Raw genomic sequence first — 24,056 nt, forward strand, 5'->3', positions numbered from 1 at the left:
TCTAGCAGACAAAACTGTCAGATAAAATTCCAGCTGCAGGTAATGGAAAGATCTGCTTAAAGCTTTCCATCACTGCTGGAAAATGCAGGGCTGTCATTAAGCTCTTGGGGAAATTTTCCACACTGCAAAACTTAATGCCTACCTCAGGTCTTCAAATAGCTTATCGGGAACTTTTTGAACTTTGAGGCAGTGGAGTAGGGGTATAAACCCCTCCCCCAAGTGTTTTATCTCTTCCACCTAACAAAATGCCATCTCCTTTCACTTGCAATTTTAAGTCCTTGAATGAAAGAGATGAGTGAAAACAACAAGCCGAGAAAGGGCTGGACCAAAGTCATCAGGTTAAAATGTCAGATTTGGATGACATAGGCAGCAATATCTTGCCATCAGCCAGTTTGGAATGTACTCGGAACAAGTAATTTTTTATTTGTAAGTCTTTTCAACTATTGGCTGATCTGCAGCATCCACCCTTCTCCAGACTTCTGGCAAAAGGACAAGCTGAAAACAAATGCTTTCAGTTTGCTTAAATGACAGCCCTTGGAAAAGCTCAATGACTGATATTTCACACTGAGGAGAACCCTCAGTGGTTGGGCTGAGTGAACAACCCAACATGAGCCTACATTCCAGCAGTGGCTGACCGTGTTCCCTGAATCTTTTTTTCAAACATGGTAGAGTGAACACTGAATACATGATGAATAAAGACTATAAACTTCTCTCTATAGAGTGCCTAGCAGAGTACTAGGGCCTCTTCCTTCCTTGAAAAGTTAAAAGCTTTTCGATTGGTTGAAGTCCATTTTCACAACATGCATCTAATCTCTCAGCTTTTATGTGTACAGAGAGAAGGGCAGATTATAAATTCCACCATTTACCAAAGCATTTTTATACCCTAGGGACAAAGGAGAAGGAAAAGACAAGACCATCTGCATCTGATTGAGCTTTATTCTTTATAAGTTCTATAACATTCATTTCTGGTTTGCTCATGCAAACTATGGTAACTTTGCTTCCCAATGCCTCAGAATAATATTAAACCACAGCTTTCCTTTCATGAAGAATATTAATTACACAGTGCTCCACATGCCAGGGTGTTGCGAAACACTTTGTAAATGCAGAAAATTACGCTGATTGGCTACAATAAAGGATAATGCTAAACACTTACATAAAAGTCAGCTAATTTTGCCAAATATTTGGCTTGAAAGGCTAGGTAAAGTAAATATTAGTAAGACTGACAGCTAATTGATTTGGTTTGCATTAAACTAGGCTAATTTCAACAGAGGTATTTCAGTTTCAATTCTGAATACATAATTGGTTCAAATGCCTTCTATGCCTTCCCTAGGGCTACAAATTTAATTAGAACAGTGAGAAACAATCAGCCAATCATGTCGAATTTTTAGCTAGGCTGGAATGTTTGGACTGTTTGCCTTTTCTTCATCCTCCCCCTTTTTTTATTGGCAGGATGGCTTTGATGTCAACTCATTCTGAAGGTTATTAAGAATTACTATATGAAAGGAATGTCTATTTGAACTATGCAAAAGAGTTACAGAAATGATGCATATTTCCACCCTGTTGGATTCCCTGAGCAGACAACTGGAAAGAGTATGGGATTTAGAGTCAGAAGACCTCGATTGGAATCATGCTTTTGCTACTTACTATCCTCTGGGCAAGTCCCAACTTTTCTAAGTTTCAGTTCCCTAATCTGTAAAATGGAATAGGTTGGGAAGATCTCTATTCTCCTTTCCAGTCCTGGCTCCTCTAGTCAAAGACAGAGTACAATAAAGTAGCTGAACTTTGAATCCACTTACAGGATACTCTTTAGATAGTAGAGGCAGCTAGAAGACACAGTGGGTAAGCCCTAGGCTTGCAAAGCAGGAAGACTCATCTTCATGAGTTCAAATCTAGCCTCAGACACCTACTAGCTCTGTGACATTGTGCAAGTCACTTAACCCTGTTTTCCTCAGTTTCATCATCTATAAAATCAGCTGGAGAAGAAAATGTCAAACCACTCTAGTATCTTTGCCAAGAAAATCCCAAATGGGTTCACTCGAAGGACTGAACAACAACTAGATAGTAGACAAGCATCCTAGAAATGCTCACTTGCGGCACTTACCACTCATAAAGAACTGTCCCCATAACCCTATACTAAGGGATGGGGTTGTATGTATCATTGTATATATCCCCAGTGTCAGGTCCATAAGTAGGAATTTAATAAATGCTTGTTGACTGAGCACAGAGTGCAATAAATACTTGTGTAAAGAATGGATGGATGAATAAGGCAGAAAAGCTTGGCATCTCAGTACCATTTTAAAGAAAAAAACTGGAGGTTTAAAAAAAGGGGGGAAAGTGGGTGCAGTTTAGCACTGACAGAACACAGATTAGAATCTGGAAGTCTCAAATTTCTAGCAATTCTTGGCTCTTATGTTTAAGTAACAACAGACTCCTTAGAGGCCTCAAAGAATAAGAGACTGCAGAAAAGTAACAGTTCCCATTTTTTTCTCTTTTCAAGGCATTCTCAGTATTTCAGCAAACAGCTTAGCTCTAAGGGCATTCTACCTGAGTGCTGACCATTCAATTAATGTTTGCGATTCGAATGCTGAGTAAGATGTTGTCTTCATAGTAGATCAATTGCTTCCTTATAGCCAAGGAAGGGAAAAAAAAAAAAAAGATGCTGGATCAAGCTTCTTCCCCAGCCAAGATTTTTTCTTCCAACTATGGTAGACCACTTGCAACCTTATCCCCTCCATTTCAGCACTACCACATTGCTCACATTTCCTCCGTGACTAGATTCTGTTTATTTTTTGCACATGGCTTCACATGAATTCAGACAAACTAATGCATGCAATCAAGTCTGCCTGCCCTCCTCCCACTCCCTGAGTCTTCGGGAACACAGAATTGACAGCCTTGCTTTACTTCCTACTGAAGGCTACACTTTGGGCATTTTAGTAAACTTGCCATCCAAGTTCCAAGCTCTTTGCCCATCTAGAGCTACATTCTTGTTCCGTAGATATCATAAACCAAGGTGAAGAAACAAGAGAAAAGCCTCTCTTCATTCTTCTTTGTATATTGAAATGTCTTTTTGATGACTAAGGTTCACAAGAAAAAAGAAAACAAAAATGTTCAAGAAATGAAAAATTATTACATATAAAATGGTTCAAACATTACAAGCAGTCCTCCAAAAAAAGGTGAAGTGAGCCTCATGGGGCTCATATGAGTCAGCCTCATTAAGGAGTCCTAGTAGCAGATCATCTACCTTTTCCAAAGGATGCCTCTCCCTGCCATTTTTAGCTGCTTCAGAAAATCAGGGGCTTAAAGAAGACCTTTTACATATCTATGTAGGTATAGATGTATATACCTTTATAAATGCAAATATACATATATGAATGAATGTATATATGTATGTGTAGTCTGGTGAAGCCTAGGAACACCTCAGTGTAATGTTTTTAAATGCATAAAAATAAAATATCTAGAACTATGAAAGAACTCAATTATGTTGAAATATAGTCATCAAAATATACTTTTAAAGACATTCATGAATTCCCAGGTTAAAGACTCGTGTTTTAGACAAAGCCCACTGCTCTCTAGCTGCAAGGCTTAGAGAGCTATTATCATCAAAGCAGAGGTGAGGTGAGATGTGGCATCCAAAGTTAAAACTCAAAATTTATTTTCCCATAAAACAAAGTTTTAAAAGGTACTTAAATATAGTTGAAATAGTACTAAACATCAGCTACACTCTAGGTTAAATAAGCTTTTGCAGGCTGGCCTAAGGACCTACGCATCCATTAAAGCACTATTTTTATGAAAAAAAAAATGCATTCTGTGCTCCAAGGAGACAACTTACAAATAAACCTTTGGAACATGACCTGTTCGGGAGTTGGAGGCTGCCTGTGCCTATTGCTGCTTTTTTTGAAAGGGCCAATGAGATGTCAGATTGAATATTTTAACATTTTTAACAATATTTTAACATTTATGGGGCACCAATATATAGCAAGTTAGCTCTTTTAGGAAGTCAATATAATCACCTAGTAAAGCTAGAGTATTTAAAACCTAAAAATGGAAGACTTCCTCCAGGTTGCATATATTTAAGATTTGTCTTGTTATTGGTACTATTTTTCAAGCAACCAACCAACAAGCTTGTATTGGGTACCTACTATATGCTGACCGTTATGCTAAATGCTGAGGATACAAAGACAAAAATTAAATTTTCCTTTACTCCCTAGGAGTTTCTACTCTATGGAGGAAGATATCATGCATTTAATTAAATACATATATGATAAATTATAGTGGGGGGTGCCAATCAGAAAAGTCTTATGGAGAATTCTGAAGTAAATAAAAGAGTTCAAGACAATGTGAAGTAGAAATTCATTCCACATATAGAAGATAACAACTACAAAAGCATGAAGATAGAAATGGAATGCTGTGAGTGAGGAAAAGCAAGAAGGCCACTTTGACTGAAATGAAAATTGCTTATAGGGAAACAGGACACATTATGAAGAGCATTAAAAACTAAACATATTTGAACTAAGCAATGACTTCCAATTCAGGGAGTAAAGGCAACCCTTTTTAATATAAAAAAATTTAACAGATCCCACCATTGAAGGAGCTACACTGGGGCAGCTAGGTGGCGCAGTGGATAGAGCACTGGCCCTGGAGTCAGGAAGACCTGAGTTCAAATCCGGTCTCAGACACTTAACACTTACTAGCTGTGTGACCCTGGGCCAGTCACTTAACCCCCATTGCCTCACTAAAAAAAAAGAAAAGAAAGAAAGAAAAGAAGGAGCTACACTACAAGAACCCATTGATTTAGAAAATACAAAATGACAAAAAGACATTAGGAATTCAGTAATTCTTGACATAACCTTTCCCTGGCTCAGTTTTCTCATTTGAAAATGGGGATAATTAAAAAAGCATTTATTTAGCAGAATTGTTGTGAGGATCAAATGAGAAAACATATACATATGTAAAGTACAAACCTTAATGTGTTATATTAATGTTTGTTGTTATTCAGTTGTCTCAGTCTTGTTCAACTCTGTGACCCCATTTGGGGTTTTCTTGGCAAAGATACTGGACTGGTTTGCCATTTCTTTCTCCAACTCATTTTATACATGAGGAACTGAGGCCAACTGGGTTAAATGACTTGCCCAAGGTCATACAGCCTGTTAAGTGTTTGAGGCCACATTTGAACTCAGGAAGATGAGTCTTCTTGACTCTAGGCCAGCACTCTATCCACTGTGCCACTGACTAGAACCATTGTTAAATGCTTTCATTAAATGCAACAATAATAAGCATTTGTTAAGTAGCTACTTAGGCGCCAGGCACTGTATAAACTGTTGGGAAAACAAAGAAAGGCAAAAACATCCCTTGACCTTAAGAAGTTCACATTCTAATTGGGAATACAACATGCAAAAACAATTATGTACAAGCAAGACATTTAAGGTAAACTGACGGTGATCACAGAAGGAAAGTTATCCAATTTCTAATTCCAATATTGGAAAAATTGCTCAAACCTCCTATCCCCGCCCCTTCTATCTTTACAGACAGATTCAGATATAGAGTTTCTTACAATCTTTTTTGTAGTGGTGGCTTCAAAACTACTTATGGTACCAGTAAGTTAATTCTCAGCTAATGACCACACCAGGCTGGCCCTAAAAGTAATGTTTTTAGTTTATCCAGTTCTCACCCAGACAGATGGACACTGAATTGATTTTTATTGGAAATGTATCTAAGGAAAATTACAGACTCTTCTCACAGACATTTTTGGAACTAATGGCATGAACCAAAGGAAAAAGCACTATTTTGGATTTCAAATAGGAATTTCATCTGGGGACCAGAAATATTTACCTTTGGATCCATTCTGAGAAAGGTGTGGGTGCCTCTGCTACTGAAGGTTGATCTTTTAAATGTTTTGCTGTGATAAAAATGGTAGTAATTCTCTAGGTTTCCAATCTGCAAAACAAGAAAAAGAATATTGTCATCACTGCAGTCTTGCAAATAGTTGGAAAAATCTAGCAGTCCTTATTAAAACATTGTACTTCTTCAAATTGGACCTCATTTTCTCAAGAAAACTTTGCCTTTTTACAAACTATTTGAAAATAATAATTTTAAAAAATTATCTTAAATGCTCCACAAATGCATTTTATATACAAAATACAGGGGATTCCCTATGAAACTCTACTTCATGCTGCTTGCATTTTTAAAGTATATCATAGATTCTCTGCATTACTATTGTTTGGGGGGTGTGTGTGAGGCAATTGGGGTTAAGTGACTTGCCCAGGGTCACACAGCTAGTAAGTGGTAAGTGTCTGAGGGCGGATTTGAACTCAGGTCCTCCTGACTCCAGGGCTGGTGCTCTACCCACTGCGCCACCTAGCTGCCCCTCCTCTGCATTATTTTCAAAAGTGTACTGCTAGTTTATGCTTCCTTATAAACAGCCTTCTAGGGGGCAGCTAGGTGGCGAAGTGGATAAAGTACCAGTCCTGGATTCAGGAGGACCTGAGTTCAAATCTTACCTCAGACACTTGACACTTACTAGCTGTGTGACCCTGGGCAAGTCACTTAACCCTCATTGCTCTGCAAATGAATGAATGAATAAATAGATGAATGGATGAATAGAAAAATATATAAGTGAAATAATTAATTAATTAGCATCCTTCTAATCTCTTCTGTATGTTAAAAAAAAGTGGTCCTCCTATTTTTGACATCTCTATTAACTAGCTGCCACTTCTTTCTCCAGAATTCATTCATAAACCATTTTAATCATATTTTTATTATATTGGTTATTTGTATTATATTGGCTCATCCTACCCATGAACAATTAATATTTCTTCATTTGTTTAGATCTATCATTTTTTTCAGAATTCATTCAAAACTATTTATTAAACGCTTATTTATGCCAAGCACCGCTAGGTCTTCAGAGAGAGAGGAAAATGAAGCAGTACCTAGCCTCAGAGTGGTTATACTCTATTTGGAAAAAACAACATGAACCCAGATAAAAAAACAATATATGTACTAATTAAGTACGAAATAATTTCAGAGAACAGGGCAGGCACTAGATCAGGGAAGATCAGGAAAGGCCTGGTCTTATAAGCCAATAGAACCCCTCGAAAAGGGGAGTGGTGTTGTCAAACCTATGCTTTGAAAATACCAATTTGGCAGTTTTGTGAAGGAGAGATTGGGTAGACAAGAGATTTGAAGTGGGAAGACAAACCAATTAAGAGGCTACTGTAATAATTCCACAGAAATGTGATGAGGTAGTAGCTGTTTAAATAGGAAGATGGGATGTTATAAACGCAGAATCAACATAATTTGGCAAATGATTAGATATGTGAGACAGGAAGGAATAGGGTGAGGAAGATTGAAAAGCTGAGGATGAGTTGCAAGCTTGTTAACTTGGAGTCACCATAGTGTCTTCATCAAAAATAGAGACTGTAGCATCCTCAACAGAAACAGGGAAATTAGAAAGAAGGGAAGGTTTAGGAAGAAAAGATAAAGAATTCTGTTTGGGGAATGTAGAATTTGAAATGACTACTGGATATACATTTTTAAATGTCCGATCAGTAGTTGATGAAATGAGACTAAAGCTCAAAAGAAAATCTATAGTTAGTTTTATACATCTAGAAGTCATCTGCATAGAAATAACAGTTGATCTCATAAAAGTAGATGAATTTACTCAGGGATTAATTAATAAAGATGAATTAAAATATCTTTTAGACGCATATTGATAAATCATATTACAAAACAAAAAATGCTCCACTGAATATTGTGAGACTAAATATTATGCTACTCCCTAAACATTCATGAGTTAGTTGTGTTTTTCAAGGCCTCAATCTACTTAGAGGCTGAAGTGAAATTCCCCAATGGCCAAAATGACACAACTATCATCCATTGCAAAGAACATTGGATTAGGAATCAAAGAAATGAGTTCAAATTCTGGCTCTCCACTTACTATGTTTTTTACTTTGGGCAAGTCACTTAATATCATTCTCTGACTTAGTTCTTTCATCTGTAAAATGAGAGTGTTGGCACCAGAGGACTTTTAAGACTCAATCTGGGGGCAGCTAGGTGGCGCAGTGGATAGAGCACCGGCCCTGGAGTCAGGAGTACCTGAGTTCAAATCCGGCCTCGGACACTTAACACTTACTAGCTGTGTGACCCTGGGCAAGTCACTTAACCCCAATTGCCTCACCAAAAAAAAAAAAAAAAAAAGAAAGAAAAAAGAAAAAGAAAAAGACAATCTGTACTGAAATATCTTTTTTAAAAAGAAGGAAAAATATTCCATCTTTTCCACCCTGTTGGTAAAGTTTCTAAGAATAAATGTTTGTACTTGGCTAAATCTATAAGAGTCCAATAAAAACACGAATAACTGTCTTCTTGGGAATTATTCATATTGTGAAAGGGCTAGATAATATCAAAATTCCTGGAGCTTTCCTATTTTCTGCTTAAAGGCAGTTTCTCAGAACAAATTGCAGAATCTTAAAATTCTAGGGGCTAAAAGAGGTCTTGAAAGGCAATCAATCTAGTGGCATACCCTCCTATCTTTTTTAGGTATGTTTTTAAATTTTTAAAATTTTATTTGTGATATATATTTTATACATATATCAAACATAGATATAATATACACATACACATATACATGACATGGCCCCTATACTTAAGCCATCCCCTAAAGATGAATCTTTTTTCTATTTTGAAGTATCTTCAAGGAAGTAAATTTTACAACTTTTCTCCATGACTCATTCTAAGTCCAACAACCACCGATATCAGAACCTTTTAATATTTATCCTAAATCCATTGTGCTGTAGTTTAAGGTCTTCTTTTTGTTCTACTTTCATTGACTATTGAAAACACCTAGTCTTGGTATTCTAAACTAATGTTGTTGTTAAGTCATTTTTCATGTGTCCAACTCTTTGTGACCTCATTTGGGGTTTTCTTGGCAAAGATACTGGAGTGGTTTGCCATTTACTTCTCCGGCTCATTTTATAGAAAAGAAAACTGAGGCAAACAGGGTTAAGTGACTTGCCCAGGCTTACCATGACTAATAAATGTCTATAGTTGGTTTTGAACTCAGGTTCAGGTCAGGACTCCAAGCTGGCACTCTATCCAATGTGCCACCTAGCTGCTCCAATTCTAAATTGGAGCCCTTTTTATATTGATGAATTGCTAAAATACTAAATAGGCCTTCAACAACCCTTTCTTCAGGCTAAACCATTACCAGTTGCTAACATCTCATTTTCTAACCTACAAACCCACTCTCTACAATCTTTTTTATCTGTGGAACTCAGAGCTGGTCATCATTCTTTGGTAAATACTCTTTATTTAAAATATAATTGATTATCCCCTCATTATTCATATATGCTAGAGTTTTGTTTATTCCTTCTATTTTAGTGCTTTCTTTCTAATGCAGTCAGCTAGCTTATTAGCTGTTCTAACCCCTAGACCTTTTGCTGCCATACTTCCACATTCGTTTTTTCTTCCCTGTTTAATATTTGTGGACTTTATTTTTCTTCCCCCCAGGTACAGAACCCTGCACTTGTCTTTAATGAAGTGAAAAATTATGTCAAAAGCTCAGCTCATAAACTAAGTCAGGGCCACTATTTATACATTGAAGGCATTAATGAAGTCTTAACTTGTGGCAATATTTAATTACCATGTTTACTTACAAGCTAGCACCATTCCTTGGAGGTGTTATGTTAACTTATCTGCTTTCTGTATATTGGTCTTAAACTGCAGCCATTCAAGTTGATTATTATTCAGAGAAAAATAAGAAACTAAAAGTAAAACAAATCCTCAATTGGCAAGAGTAAAAGAGCTGTTAATCTATGCATGTACACCACATCAAGTTCTGGGGACAGCTAAGCTTGCTCACCCTCTGGGTTGGACCATACATGCAGGAATGTTCTAACTTACTGACAGCTGTCTTTTCTCTAATTTTGCAGCAGTTCACTAATTGCTGGAACATTCTCTTTCCTGTTTCCTTCATGGTCATGCTAGTGCTTAATTGCTATTCAACAAGTCCAGAGTAAGCAGGAATGGATCTCCTCAAGCCATCAGTGGGCTGACCACTGAGTTGATAGGTCCCCGTGGGGCTGACCAGGCAGAGGAACACCTGTGTGTTGTAGCAACCAGTACTCTACTTCTGTTTGGGAACCTAGTATTCAGCCCAAGAGATTACAAGAGATTACATAGAGTGGTGGCAGCCAAAGGCACCAGCATTACTATTTCCCATTATTACAAAGCCAGAGGAAAGTATGGGGTGTAAAAGGGAATAAATCTGAAAATAACATCAAGTTGTCTCTCCTAGATTCTGCTGTGCCTGGAATTTGCCTTGTTCTACAGGTCTCTATGAAGGGGGTAAGAGTGAAGGAAAAACTTCCATTGTTGTGTAGTTCTCTGAACCGCTATTTGAATGAAGGGCCCTGGGCTAGCTATCCCCCATTCTCTGGATTTAACTACCATACCTCAGCTCCCTCCAGACTCTGTCCCTGTTACCCAAATGGAGGAAAGGCCCCAGAGCACCAGCTATCTCATTCTCTGAACTTATCCTCTATGATCCTATGCCCACTTCAAGGTACCTCCTTCTCAACTTCACTTTGCAACTCCCCTTTTATGTATTATCCTCCCTCATGAGAATATAAGGTCTTTAAAGACAGAGGCTGCCTTTATTTTTGCTTGCATTTGTATCCCCAGGGTTTGGCACATAGTAAGCACTTAATAAATGGTTGTAGACCAATGTCCTCTCACCTATTCCTATCAATAACCCCCCTTACTTGGGGCAGTCAAGTGGTTCAGTAGATAGAGCACCAGGCCTACAGCTAGGAAGACCTGAATTCAAATCTGACTTCTGACACTTACTAGCTGTGTGACCCTAGGCAAGTCACTTAACCCTGTTTGCCTCAGTTTCCTCATCTGTAAAGTGAGCTGGAGAAGGAAACGGAAAATCACTCCAATATCTTCTCCAAGAAAACCTCAAATGGGGTCACAAAGAGTCAGAAACAACTCAACAACATCAACAACAACTCTCACTTCATGACCAGAGTCAAATGGCCAGTATGTAATCTCAAGTCTTCCATAGAAGGATACAAGTTGAAAGTGCCTGAGTCATATATGATTACCAACCTTTGAACTAATACTAAGAGTCTAGACTTGCTAAGCTTTGTTTTAATAAATAAACATTTATATGAATTTATGTATATAAAGATGTAAATTAAAAGGAAATTGCATCTATTTAGAAATAAAATGTCAGCATCATCTTATTTTTTGAATTATTCTTCAGTTTATACTGTTGGGTTTGGGGGGTTCTTTTTTTTTTTTTTTTGCCTGACTCTCATCACTTGCTATGCCATAATCTAGGATTCTCATATCTAGTCCTATGCTAACAAATAATAGGAACATCAATTTAGAACTCAAACAGACTTCAGAGATCTAATCCAACTCCAAGGTTTTCATCATAGGTACAGGTTATAAAGAGAATATGGGCCAGGGGGGTAGTGGGAGTAGAGAGGATTCACAGTAATATCAAATTATAAAACAGGAAGAATATTACTGAATTCAAGCCCCACATTTGAAATATAAGGAAACTGGAGCTCATTGAGGTGACATGACTTTCCCAAGGCCACCAAGTCAGGCATCTATGAATAAGCCTGTGTCACATCAAGCATTCTGTACCAAGAAACATGGTGGGCCCTGGAAAGGGAATCTCTGCTAAAGTGAATGGCTGTCTTATAGTATTGACTTGACATCCTCTAGAGTGGAGGTATCAAACTCACTTCCACTGACCACAAAACTCCTCCCTATTGGGTGAACCAGATTAAAATGTGATTGGAAAATGTTGAGCAAAATAAAAACAAAAATCCAATACAACAGAGATAATGTTAATTTGTGTTTTTCCATGTCAATATGTAACCAGCAGGTATCCAGTTTATATCTGAGTTTGAAGCCACAATGCTAGAATCTTATTTTTTCTTGACCTTGTTGAAATTCAAACAGGATTATAAAAACATCAACATCTAGTCTAGCTGTCATTCACATAGTAAATGTTCAGTGAACTTGAAAAGCAAGATATACATTTGCTGGCCTCCCCATTTTAAGGTATTGTCACAGGAATTTTTAATTTCCTTTTATTCCTCCTGCAAATTTTGATTAACTAAAAGTATATCTTAATATTAACCTCATCTGACCAAAATGTGTCCTATGGCATGTGAAAATTTACTCAGAGCCATAAGCATTCCTTAGATAAGAAGCCAGAGGAAGAAACTCAGCTGTCTCCGACTCCTTGGCAACATGTAAATCCTCCTCCTCCATGGGTCTATTTGTAAACCCTCTAAATGTAGTTTAATCTGTAACTTGATTTAGTTTACCTATTGAGTCTGTTTGATGAAGTTTGTTTCCTTAGGGGATGTATGAGATTATGACTCCATTTAACTAGGCTTGTCCAGTTTTTATGCCATTGAAAGAAGTGTGGGATTATGGATTTATCTTCTCTTTAAGTTTTATGACCTAAGAGGAATGCCAAAGATTGCAATAGGTAAATGAATTATTTCTCTGTCACTCTGATGTAACTTTGCCTATGAGAAGCCTTGTCAGAATTCTCATGATTGTTCAGGTTTTCTCCGAGGCCTGAATAAGCATGTTATGCTTGGCATAATATTATCATAAAAGTATTTTATATTTTCTAGTTACATGTAGTGATAGTTTTCAACATTTGTTTTTATAAGATTTCTAGTTTCAAATTTTTCTCCCTCTCCCCTCCAAGACAGCTAGCAATCTGATATAGGTTATATATGTACAATCACATTAAACATATTTCTGCATTAGTCATGCTGTGAAAGAAGAATCAGAACAAAAGGGGAAAACATCAAAAAAGCAAAAAACAAAAAAAAAGTAGAAATAGTGTAGTTCAATCTGCATCTAGATTCCACAGTTCTTTTTTTTCTAGATTTGGAGAGCATTTTCCATCATGAGTCCTTTGGAACTATCTTAGACCACTGTATTGCTGAGAAGAGTCAAGTCTATCACAGTTGATCAACACACAATGTTGTTGATACTGTGTACAATGTTCTCCTGGTTCTGCTCATTTTCTCTCAGTTCATGTAAGTCCTTCCAGGTTTCTCTGAAATCCATTGGTCATAATAATAAAACCTACATTTTTACCTTCCTAATTTCTGTGTTGTGGTAAGTATGTTTGGCAGCAGTTACCCACCATGTGAACTCAGAGAGATATTTCTCCCAAAACAGTATAGACTAAACAAACTGGAAGGAGAACTCATTCAAACCATCCATTGCACAGATGAGGCAATTGAAGCTACAGAAATCCATGGTTATCTTGATTCCAAATCTAATTCTCCGTCTAATATACTCTTGCCATAGCCATCCCTTTTGGACATCAATAGATACATAGAAAAACAGCCAAATCCAGAATTGTTCCTATTCATTTAAGATACCGGTGAGGCACTTTCTTTGCAACTATTCAAGGACAGTTTGAAAAGTGTTGGCACATAGTAATATTGATGATAGCTAACATTTATACAGAGCATAAAGGTTTGCAACAGAAGGCTTCATACATCTCACTTGATCCTCCATTTAAAAGTATTTCTTATGTAAGAAGATTGAAAAAGAACAAAAATATATTGAAACCAGAAATATTTTTAAAAATCAAAATGTAGGTTTTTAAAAATGCTCTTTAAAAAAATACTGTTTCTTCAAATGAGTATTTTTGTTGTAATTAAATCAGTTCCTCCTTCTGAACCAGCTGCTTTGTGCCATTTCACGATTTCTGTATTTTTCCTGCAACAATATAGTATCTTTCTGTTATGAGAATGTTCATACTATACTATATTTAATTATACTTTGGAAAATGGTGTCCTAGCTTCAGATAGTAACTCATCTGCTTTCCTAACAGGGAGTAATCATTTTTGCAGCACAATTATCCCTCGGAGATGGCTAGCCCCCTTTTTCCCTTTCCTGGAAATGGAAAAATCTTTTTTTATTGTACAACTCCAAAGATTATTTGAGATATGTTACTATTCAGTTACGCCTTGCCAAGAGCCTAATCCCAGATCCTAGAAGTATAAGAGATTTAATCCCATCCACTCCAAGATCATTAGACTTCTTCCATATAAGGAATAAAAAAAACCTCATACCTGCAAATGAAATCTATGCCTTTAACCTAACCTTGCTACTATAAAACTACAATAGCAACATCAACAATATTAAGATCTTGGCCAATCTTAAGATAACACTTATATATGTTGGGTCCTATGTCATTAGGGAAAACAGTACCAGATTATAATTAAACCTGTCAGCCGATAAAAACTAATTGTAAAAGAATTCTCACAGACTTCTTGGCAAAGAACATAGGGAGAAAAGGGATCAAAGTACATAAAATGAAAAAAGAAATCTAGATTTTCTTTTTGACAGCTAGTGTTAAAGAAACACCTTCTATGTTTTGGTTAGTCATGACAACAAAATCAAATAAACAATTAAGGAGCACCTACTTTGTACAGATTACTAGATTCAGTGCCAGAGGTGGGGTAAGTGGGTGGAGGAGTTGGGTGGTTTACAAAGAGATAAGATTATAATTGGGGGCATGAAGAACACTGGAAAAATTAAATAATATAAAATTTAATAACAAGAACAAAGATCTCATAGAGTTATGACTTCAATGAGGGGAGAGATCATTACGGATAGAAGTGTTTTGAGAAGACTTTGATAGACTTTAGGTATATCTCAAAAGATAGGTAGAATGTGGTAGGAAAGATAAGACAGGATTTCACTTGGAGCAAAAAATATTAGTAAAGGAATGGAAGTGAGGAAGTACAAGTATACCAGGGATAATGAAAAGACCTGCTAGAAGATGTGTATAAATAAGTAGTGGAGGTTGGAAATATAGGCTGGGGCCAGATCATGAAGGACCTTAAATATTTGCCTAGAAGTTTGTTTTTTTTATCATGTAGACAATATGTAGTGATGGAAGAATTTTGAACACCAGAATCATATAATGAAATCTCTACATCAGCATCTCAGTCTAATCTTATTTTGTGATCCTGGGTTAAATCAAAAGCCAGATGACCATGAGCATTAAGTGAACATCCCATAACCTGCCTGGAAAGCAGTTTTATAGCACATGAGTAGTTCCTGGTTAAGATTACACAGAATTAGAATTAAAATTAGAAGTACTTTGCTATCCCATGGGAATATTTCATTCTTTAGTCTTGAAGCTCTCCCATAATGCCCCTTGCCTACTATAAAATGTACCCCTGGGTGTACATGTCCTCACACATGGATGGAGAATATCTTCAAAGACCATTGGCCAATGAATGATACCAAATAAGAAGAGGGTGTTAAGCCAAATGTCATAAGGCAAGAGCCACGATGAGTACATATATGTGTTTATGTAGGAGTTCAACTCTCATGATTATTTTTTTTCTTCTTAAAGAGTGAGGAGGGAAACCTCAGATTCTCTCCTTGTTGAAACAAGGTGCATTTGCACTGAGTTGTGCTGGAAGGCTTTAGTAGTAAAGGTTTATGTATACCCTGACTGGTTTTAGCTCACCTTGCTGTCTCAAACATTAAGAGACGATAAGAAGGCTACCAGCCTAGACCTAGACCTAGACCTAGACCTAGGGGGAAAAGGGTAGAGGGTGGAAAGGAACACCTTGTCTTCTTCATCCAAGTCTCATTTGCATCGCCTGGCAAACTCAGTGAGGGTGGCAACACTTCCTTCCTTCAGTCTTTCAGGAATCTATGATTTCATTAGTATACTCCTTCTGATAGGATATAACCCGGCTGCATCTTAGTACAATTCATGGGATTTCAATTCAAACACCCATGTAACTTCAAAAGCCCAAGAGTAAGCAATACTCTTGGAGAAGAGGTTGTGTTGCAAAGCGCATAACTCCGTACACAAAAATGATACCCTCATCTCTCCCTATGCCATTAAGCCCTTCCTCAGAGAACAGTCAAATAGGCAAGAAATGTCACAATTCAAGGTCTCAGAAAGAATGGATTGTAGATGTATGTTCTGACGTTGCAAAAAAACTATTCACTTTATCACTTATGATGACTCCCCTTGGCTGCAAAACAGATGTTCAGAGACACAACTTGCTCAGCAGCTGCACTCTGTTTGCATTCAAGGGGTTATGCTTCCTCAAGGTCATCATCTGGACATGACTTTCTGTGAAGAGACTTCCTAGAGGTCCAGGATTTTGAGTGCAGTTATGTAACATTATTGATCACAATCTGTTTGCTTAAAAACAACAACGATGACAACAACAAAAAATTTCTTAAAAATCTAACTAATTAGAGCCTATAAAAACACACACCAAATTAATTCCGGCTCACCCTGGCGACTTCAGTCTGGAGAAAGTTATAAATAAGAAAGGAGCCAGGGTCTATATTTAGCCAGCATTTGGGCTCCCAGTATTTAAAGTTAAGGAAGTGGGGGTGGGGGAGACGGTGTTTTTTATGCATTTAAAAAAATAAACTACTTCCTATTTCAGACAAATATATAAACAGTAGCATTATACTATTAAAATAATCACAACTTAGGTAGATCTCTTACAACCCAGTACTTATATTGCACAACTCTCCCCAGATCCCCAAATGGTCCTATTACAGTCCATATCTCTTCACAGTACACAACAGAGCTGTTGAACCAGTTATAAACAACACAATCGTTTAACTTCGACTGTTGAGCCATCTCTAAACTGCCATGGCTTCTGTATTCAGATTAGGAGGTTTAATGTGATCTGGCCACAGCCTAGTCCTCTAGATAGGACGCAACTCAGAAATTGTGAACATGAAATCTCAGTGATTGCAACAACTCACTTTGAATAAAACTTTTCTAACTAAATCTTTCTGAGGAACGGTTTTTCTCTTAGAATTAATCTTTCCATTAGTTTCTTAAACTCAGCCTCCTTAATACTACCCACGTGACCTTGGGCAAATTACTTAACTTTGCTGAGACTCAGTTTCCTCATTTGTAAAATGGGAGATTACTTTAGATGGCTTCTAAGGTCCTTTCCATACCTAAATCTGTGATCTCCAGGACAACATGCATTTTTTTTTTGCAGGGCAATGAGGGTTAAGGGACTTGCCCAGGGTCACACAGCTAGTAAGTGTCAAGTGTCTGAGGCCAAATTTGAATGAAGGTCCTTCTGAATTCAGGGCTGCGCCACCTAGCTGCCACTGACAACATGCATTTTTTTTTTAATTATTGTTTCTACATGTTAGGGACCATCAGCCCCTTCCCTACTGGAAATAGGGTAATAAAGCAGGGTGAAGTTGTGTGTGTGTGTGTGTGTGTGTGTGTGTGTGTGTGTGTGTGTGTGTTTTCTGGGCACAAAGACTAGCTTTATAGGAAGGGTAGTAAATAGTGAACTCCTAGAGGATAAGTTGGCATGCTTCCAAGTTCTTCTAATCCTGTCACTAAGAACCCAACACTCTGTATAATTAAGTTCTTCAAAAATGCATCTGGCCTGATTAACAATGGGAAGTATGCATTTAAAGGGAGGGATGCTACCTTCTGGGGTTGTTTGTCAAGTGCAGCTGGTTCCACAAGCCAACGGACTCTGTGCAATGTGCCTATAATGCCAATTTGGTTCTCTTGTGGTATACTTACTCTTCCTGGACACCTGGCCCAGATTCTCGTACCTCTTAATATAATAGGAGGCAACATGGTACAGTGTAAAGAGCACTGGCTCCAGGTTCAAATGCCACCTCCCCTACTTAGTACCTGTGCCATTTTAGTCAAGACACTACCATATGGCCTTGTGCAAGACACAACTACCCTGGGTCTCAGTTTCCTTATCCATAAAATGAAGGGGTTAGACTTGCTGGCCTGTATATAAGGTCCCTTCTAGCTTTAGCTCTGTGATGCTCTCCGTTGGGTTTTTTTTTTTTTAATGGAGCACTGGAAAATGTAGGAAAAAAGGCTTCCTCACAGTCAGAATTCTCAGGTGACCAATGAACAAATGTTCCCTATTGACAAGGGTCAGTAGTAACTCCAAGCTTGTCCTAACAAGGAGCTTCTTCAGTTCATAAGTGGAAAGTATGCCTATTTTTTTAAAGCCACCAATGGGTGTGTAGATATATACACTGAACAATTCAGTTAGCCCAATTAATGTAGGATAAGGTTACAAAAGCATTGGAATGGTTCTGTTTGGTTATTTCAGGCACTTCTCACAGGCTTTGAAATTTATGATATTTCATTCAGAAGAAAGGGGACATAATTGCAATTAACACATCAAATAGGAAAAGTCTACTAAGTACTCAAAACTGTCATATTGGAGACCAGAGGGTTCCTGGGAGTCTCTTGTTTCTTGTGGTTAAAAGAGAACATACAGGGGGCGGCTAGATGGCACAGTGGATAAAGCACCGGCCCTGGATTCAGGAGTACCTGAGTTCAAATCCGGCCTCAGACACTTGACACTTACTAGCTGTGTGACCTTGGGCAAGTCACTTAACCCCCATTGCCCCACCCCCCAAAAAAATTAAAAAAAAAAAAAAGAGAGAGAGAGAACATACACTGAAGTAAAAGTCTAGGGCAGGGGTTGAGGATGAGGGGGTAGGTGGGGTTCATCCTATATTGCTAAAATAAAACAAACTCCTTCCAACCTGGGGCAGCTAGGTGGTACAGTGGATAGAGCACCGGCCTTGGATTCAGGAGGACCTGAGCTCAAATTTGGCCTCAGAAACTTGACACTTACTAGCTGTGTGACCCATGGCAAGTCACGTAACCCCAATGAAGAAGGAGAAGGAGAAGGAGAAGGAGGAGGAGGAGGAGGAGGAGGAGGAGGAGGAGGAGGAGGAGGAGGAGGACTCATTGCAGAACCATGAATGAACCATGAGAATTGGGTGCTATTAATAGGAATTCCCTAACTCAGACCAAAATTTTCCAAACAAGAACTTTCAAATACTTTAATATTCCTTTGACAATGACCAAGGTAATTACAGATGATTCTTGGCTCAAAAACAGTTTTAACTCCTGTGACCCCTTCTATTATGTGGTTTCCCCTGAAGGGAAAAACAGAAACCAAGAGGATTCATGTCCTCAGAAAAGCCACCAGAGGACATTTAATATTCTCATAAACCAATGACAATGGAAATGTAATCTGGTTCCATTTTTGCTTGGTACTTAAATGTTGGTCTGGTAGAACATTCAATCTTCTGCTCTATCTTTGCATAGGTTGTCTCCCATGCCTATAATGCTCTTCTCCCTCTCATTTCTACTTCTTGGAACTGCTAGCTTCCTTTAAAGCTCAGGTCAAATGTCCTTTGAAAGGCTTTTCTTGATTCTCCCAGCTATTATTCCTCTCTTCCTCTCCTCCTTATCCCTCCCCAATAATTTGGATTTATTATGTATATGGAACTTCCTCTGGGCTATGTCCCCTAATCAACATTTATAGGTCTTCAGGTTTGGACCCCAGAATAGGGATTGTACCACTAAAACTATAGTACACGAGTCTCTACTGGTGAACTTACTTTTAATGGTAAGCCAGTATACATAATTAGCTCAAAGCAAAGGCATTTATTAAGATGGCATAACAAGGATAGTAGCTACAAAACATTCTTCCACATAACACTACGGAGGAATCTCCCATGTTACACATAACGTCTGTGAAAAAAGTGAGCATAAACTTCAGAATACTCTGGTAGTGAGGAACACTTATAGGAGATCTAGATCTATATACACACATGTACATATACATACAGAAAACAAAGGCGATTAACATCTTTGGTACTACAGGGTCCTGATGGACTTTCTCTTATGGTACTACTCTGCCTAGGAACAGAGACTCACCCACCTTCCCTCAGTCTATTTCTCTCCAATGCTTAATTCTCAAATCCAGCTATTTTCTCTTGAATCCATAGTTAGCTGTCCTCTCTGCTCTTGCTCCTCAAAGCTGCTGTCTCTGCTCCCTGTTGGATGAGGTGTCTTCTAATAGGGAAGTACTTCCACAACAAGATTCTATGACTGATAATGGCTGGTGGAGGAAAGAAAATGATCTACCCCATCTTAGTGCCCTCTAGTAGAGACACAGGGGCTACACTCTACAAAGTTGCTCCATGTCTTCGCAGTCTGGCAGGCTTATCTATGAAGAGCCATCAGTAACATGGTCATTCTTCATCTAATCAATGCAAAATTGCCTCTCTAATTTCATTTAAAAGAATACATCATGTATTATAAAGGGATAAAGAGTATAGATTCCTATTGGCACTTAGTTGAATACATCAACACCACATTTTCTCTAGTAAATGTCCTTTCTGCAATTACATCAATCAAGTTGGTTAGGGAAGCAATCTTACAATTCTATATCCCCCATCCCATACATACTATGTGTATATATCCTTATTTATGAATTCCCATGGACTGTTTCACTTCTTTCTTTGTATTTCCAGGGCCTGGCACATAGGAGGCATTTGATACAGGTGGCTAAACTGAGATTCACCCTAGGAGGAGCCAGATCGTCTATTTCAATGTAAATGAAACTCTAGTTCAAGCTCTGACATTAACTAGCTCTGTGTGACCTTGGGCTAAAAATTACTTGACTCCTCTGGGCCTCAATTTCCTAATTCATAAAAATGAGAGGGTTGGACTTGTCGACCTCTAAGGTGCTTTCCAGCTCTAAAATTCTGAGTCCGAGATCTGACAAACTATTAAGATAGTTCACAATCAGCTTTTTTAAGATAAGAAAAACTTAAATTAACTTCTATATTCAAGCACAAACTTCAAGAATTCTAATTAACAGCAGATGTAGAGGGTAGCAAGAGATGACATTTTGCTTCTGTGATCCAACTCCAGGCCAATAATTAAAAAGGAAAAAAAAAAAAGCTAAGTGATGAGACATCTGTTATGATTTCACCAAAATACAATTCGAAGGAGCACACCCCTCCCTTAAGTCACAATATACTATAGATCTAAATTTCCAACCAAGAATATAGCTTTATGCCTTTTTTGCATTATGGGTCTTTTGTACTTAATGTTATATGAGTAAATTGATTCACCAGGATATTTCTCAATAAAGTCTTTAACTCTTTCCAGTATGCATCTATAAGTTTAGGAACAAGACCTTGGAAGAGAAAATTCTTAGATGTTTTATCATTATTTTTAAAAAATGGTTTTATCTTCTACCCTACACCTTAATTTCTGTTTCCATTCAAAGTTAATTACAGCATGACATTTAAAAAGCAAAAAAAGGCATTTAACATGGAGTCATACTGAAAATCATAAAAAACAATTTCCTTTAGTTCACTTGCAGTAGCTACCATTTAGGATTATGTAAGGTATCGCCCCATTCTTCTCTGGATATTTTATTTACTGAAAGGAGCCAAAATGGGAAATTCGTGAGAGAAGCACAGAGAAACACGGCTTCAGGAGAAACAGACAATTCCGAGAGGTCCTGAGAGAAAACGGTGTCTCAGAGGAAAAAGTCTTGACTGATGACTGCAGTATATTGTTTCCCAGTAGCTAATTTACATGACTATTTTTTAGGACATAGAAGTTTTATTGTCATGAATCAAAGAACCGTTTGGGGACTATTGAAAAATTATATGCATATACATGTATGTATGTACACACATATATACATGTGTTATACATATATGTGTGTGTTTAAACAAAAATCCACATTTCATAGACTATTTGTCATCTGACAGAAATGTGTGTTTTTGGTTTCTTAGACTAAGAGATACATGGTATAGCAAGCAGTAAACTGTCCTCAAAGTTAAGTTCAAGTTACACTTCTGAAACATAATGACTATGTAACCCTGGGCAAGTTGCTTAACACCTTAAGGGCTCTGCTTTTGTCAATCACAAAATGTGGAGCCATATTGCTAGAGGGAATTTTCTTACCTAGGAATTCCCAATAAAATCCCAATGAAATCACAGTTCCAGTACCCTGATTTGAAGCTTTAGAAGCCACACACAAAAATAATGTGGCTAGTGAATCAGAATGCAAAAATGAATGTCAGAAGGCAGAAGATACAAAATATAAGCCAATAGAACAGAAAAGCCAAAAGGAGAACACAGCTAAGACCAGATGACTAGAGAAAGCCAGGCTCCGTAGTGATTTATGAAGCTAATTTAAATAAAGAGAAGAGAACTGATTCTGGGAGCTGAATGGAAAAAGAATCTTCTCATGTGTAAAAAACTGTATTGGGAAAGTGTGTCTTGCTCTCTAGTCCCATCCTGAGAGAAGCTTTAGGGAAGGGAAACCTCTCAGAAACGTGTATGCAATGCCCTTGACTACTCTCTATGGCTTGAAGGGAGGAAAAATGTCCAAGTACAGATAAAAGAGCTGCAAAGTTGTGTAGATCCCAAGCTTAAGGAAACTGCTTTTCACTAAAAGTACTGCATTCTCACTCAACCATGCAAGCAGACCTGGGAAGTTCTACAGATACCAGGCTTAATGCCAAAAGAGTTTAGGGTTGCTTTAGCAACCTAAGCATAGGAGGAAAGGGGGGGGGCCTTACCCAGTAGGGCAGTGGAGAGATATAGAATATGAGCAGTTCTATCTAGTAGGTGATATGTAGTACAAACTGTCTGCTAAAGAAATCAAGGGTATCAAGACTTATAGTGCAGAGTTGTGAATTGTACCAGGTACATGCATTTTCCTAGTCATGAACCTTCTTGTTGGATTTTGACAAATTTATGCCCACTCCTGCTGTGGATACTCTGTCTCTTGGTAGAAGAGTGTAAACCCAGTTAATAGATAGACATTTTATGATTACTTTCAGTTTTGCCTTGTTGAAAGTGTTTCATAATTAGGAGTTAATGGTATTATCTTGATGGGTTTGTTTAAATAGGAAGTATACCAGTGGAACTCAAGAGATACAGTAAGGAGTAGTAGATATATGTCTTGATCCACACCAGGGTTACCCCTAGAACCCCGAGAGTGAGTTGTAACCACATGGTCAACCCCTGTGGGGAACCACCTTGACCTAACAACATAGGCATAGGTGGGGTAAGCAAGCTAAACCCAACCCAGGAAGAAAGCATGTTGAGGGTCAGTGCCATGGGCTACATTTGTATCTTAGTTGAGTTTACCCACATTTTATTTAAGTTAGGGGATTATTTTCTGTTATATATTGGATTTATACTTTGAACCTTCCCACCCTAATGCTTCTTGAACTACTTATAAAAAGGTTTGGATATGAATAATGGCACATTTCACCACTTTTCCCTCACTTCCTAACTTTAATTTCTGTATTTTAGATGTGTATTAAAATGACAGACAAAAATTCATTTAATATGGGAAAACAAGAAGGTATCACTCTTATTTGTGGGGAGTAGGGACAGGGATGGTAGAATATCATTATTTGTTGATACCCTAATGGTAAGACAGGATAGGGCTGGAAGGGGGGAAAATGATAGCAAGATTTTTTTTAAAGTGCAACTTTTCTTCTGATAACCACAACAACAAAATTTCCGCACTTCTTTTGTTCAAGTATAATAAAGAAAGGTATTGCAGCCAAAGAAAATAAAGGCATTTCTCATTTTATAGAAAGGATGCATTCCAATGCATTCAAGGTTAGATATAAAGTATCTTTCCATAAAAGAAATCTTATTTTCCTTTTAACTTCACTACAAGAAGCAGATTCTCTCAGGGGGAAAAAAATGCCACACCAGACAAAGTTGAAAATTTCGGAGGAAAAGATGTTGTTAACACAGTAGTCAAGTAACTTACTAGGTGTTATGAACTATAAATGAGCACTTTCAGAAATCCTCAACACTTTCTCAAATGTAGGATCTTCTCTTTGATAGTTTCCCTTAAATCCACAATTATAAAAACATCTCCCATGCCTGAACCTATATCTAGCCTTTCCAATTTTAATCCATTTCCTTGTCTTTTCAAGTTTATGATACCTAATCGAATGAGGATGCAACATCATACTTTGCTAGCAGGTGAAATTCTTCTATCGACCTACTCCATGAAGTTCCTGGCTTCAGATTCTTTCAACCCACATAGTTTCCTACATTATCAATACAGATGAAAATTCATTTGTGACAATTTGTTTTTAAAAATGATGCTAATACTAGACACAGATTTTATATTCTCTATATCCAATTA

At 37.6% G+C, this 24,056-nt stretch overlaps 1 protein-coding gene across 1 annotated transcript in view; it reads right to left on the minus strand.

The window, feature by feature from the left end:
• PCSK6 (proprotein convertase subtilisin/kexin type 6) overlaps positions 1-24,056 on the minus strand; it is a 260,225-nt gene that overhangs the window by 212,555 nt on the left and 23,614 nt on the right. The window contains exon 2 of the mRNA XM_043985253.1: positions 5,830-5,934. Coding sequence (XP_043841188.1) covers positions 5,830-5,934 — 105 coding nt within the window. The remainder of the gene's footprint in view (positions 1-5,829; positions 5,935-24,056) is intronic.

This window comes from Dromiciops gliroides, chromosome 2 (assembly GCF_019393635.1).
Source record: "Dromiciops gliroides isolate mDroGli1 chromosome 2, mDroGli1.pri, whole genome shotgun sequence".
NCBI classification, from domain to species: Eukaryota; Metazoa; Chordata; class Mammalia; order Microbiotheria; family Microbiotheriidae; genus Dromiciops; species Dromiciops gliroides.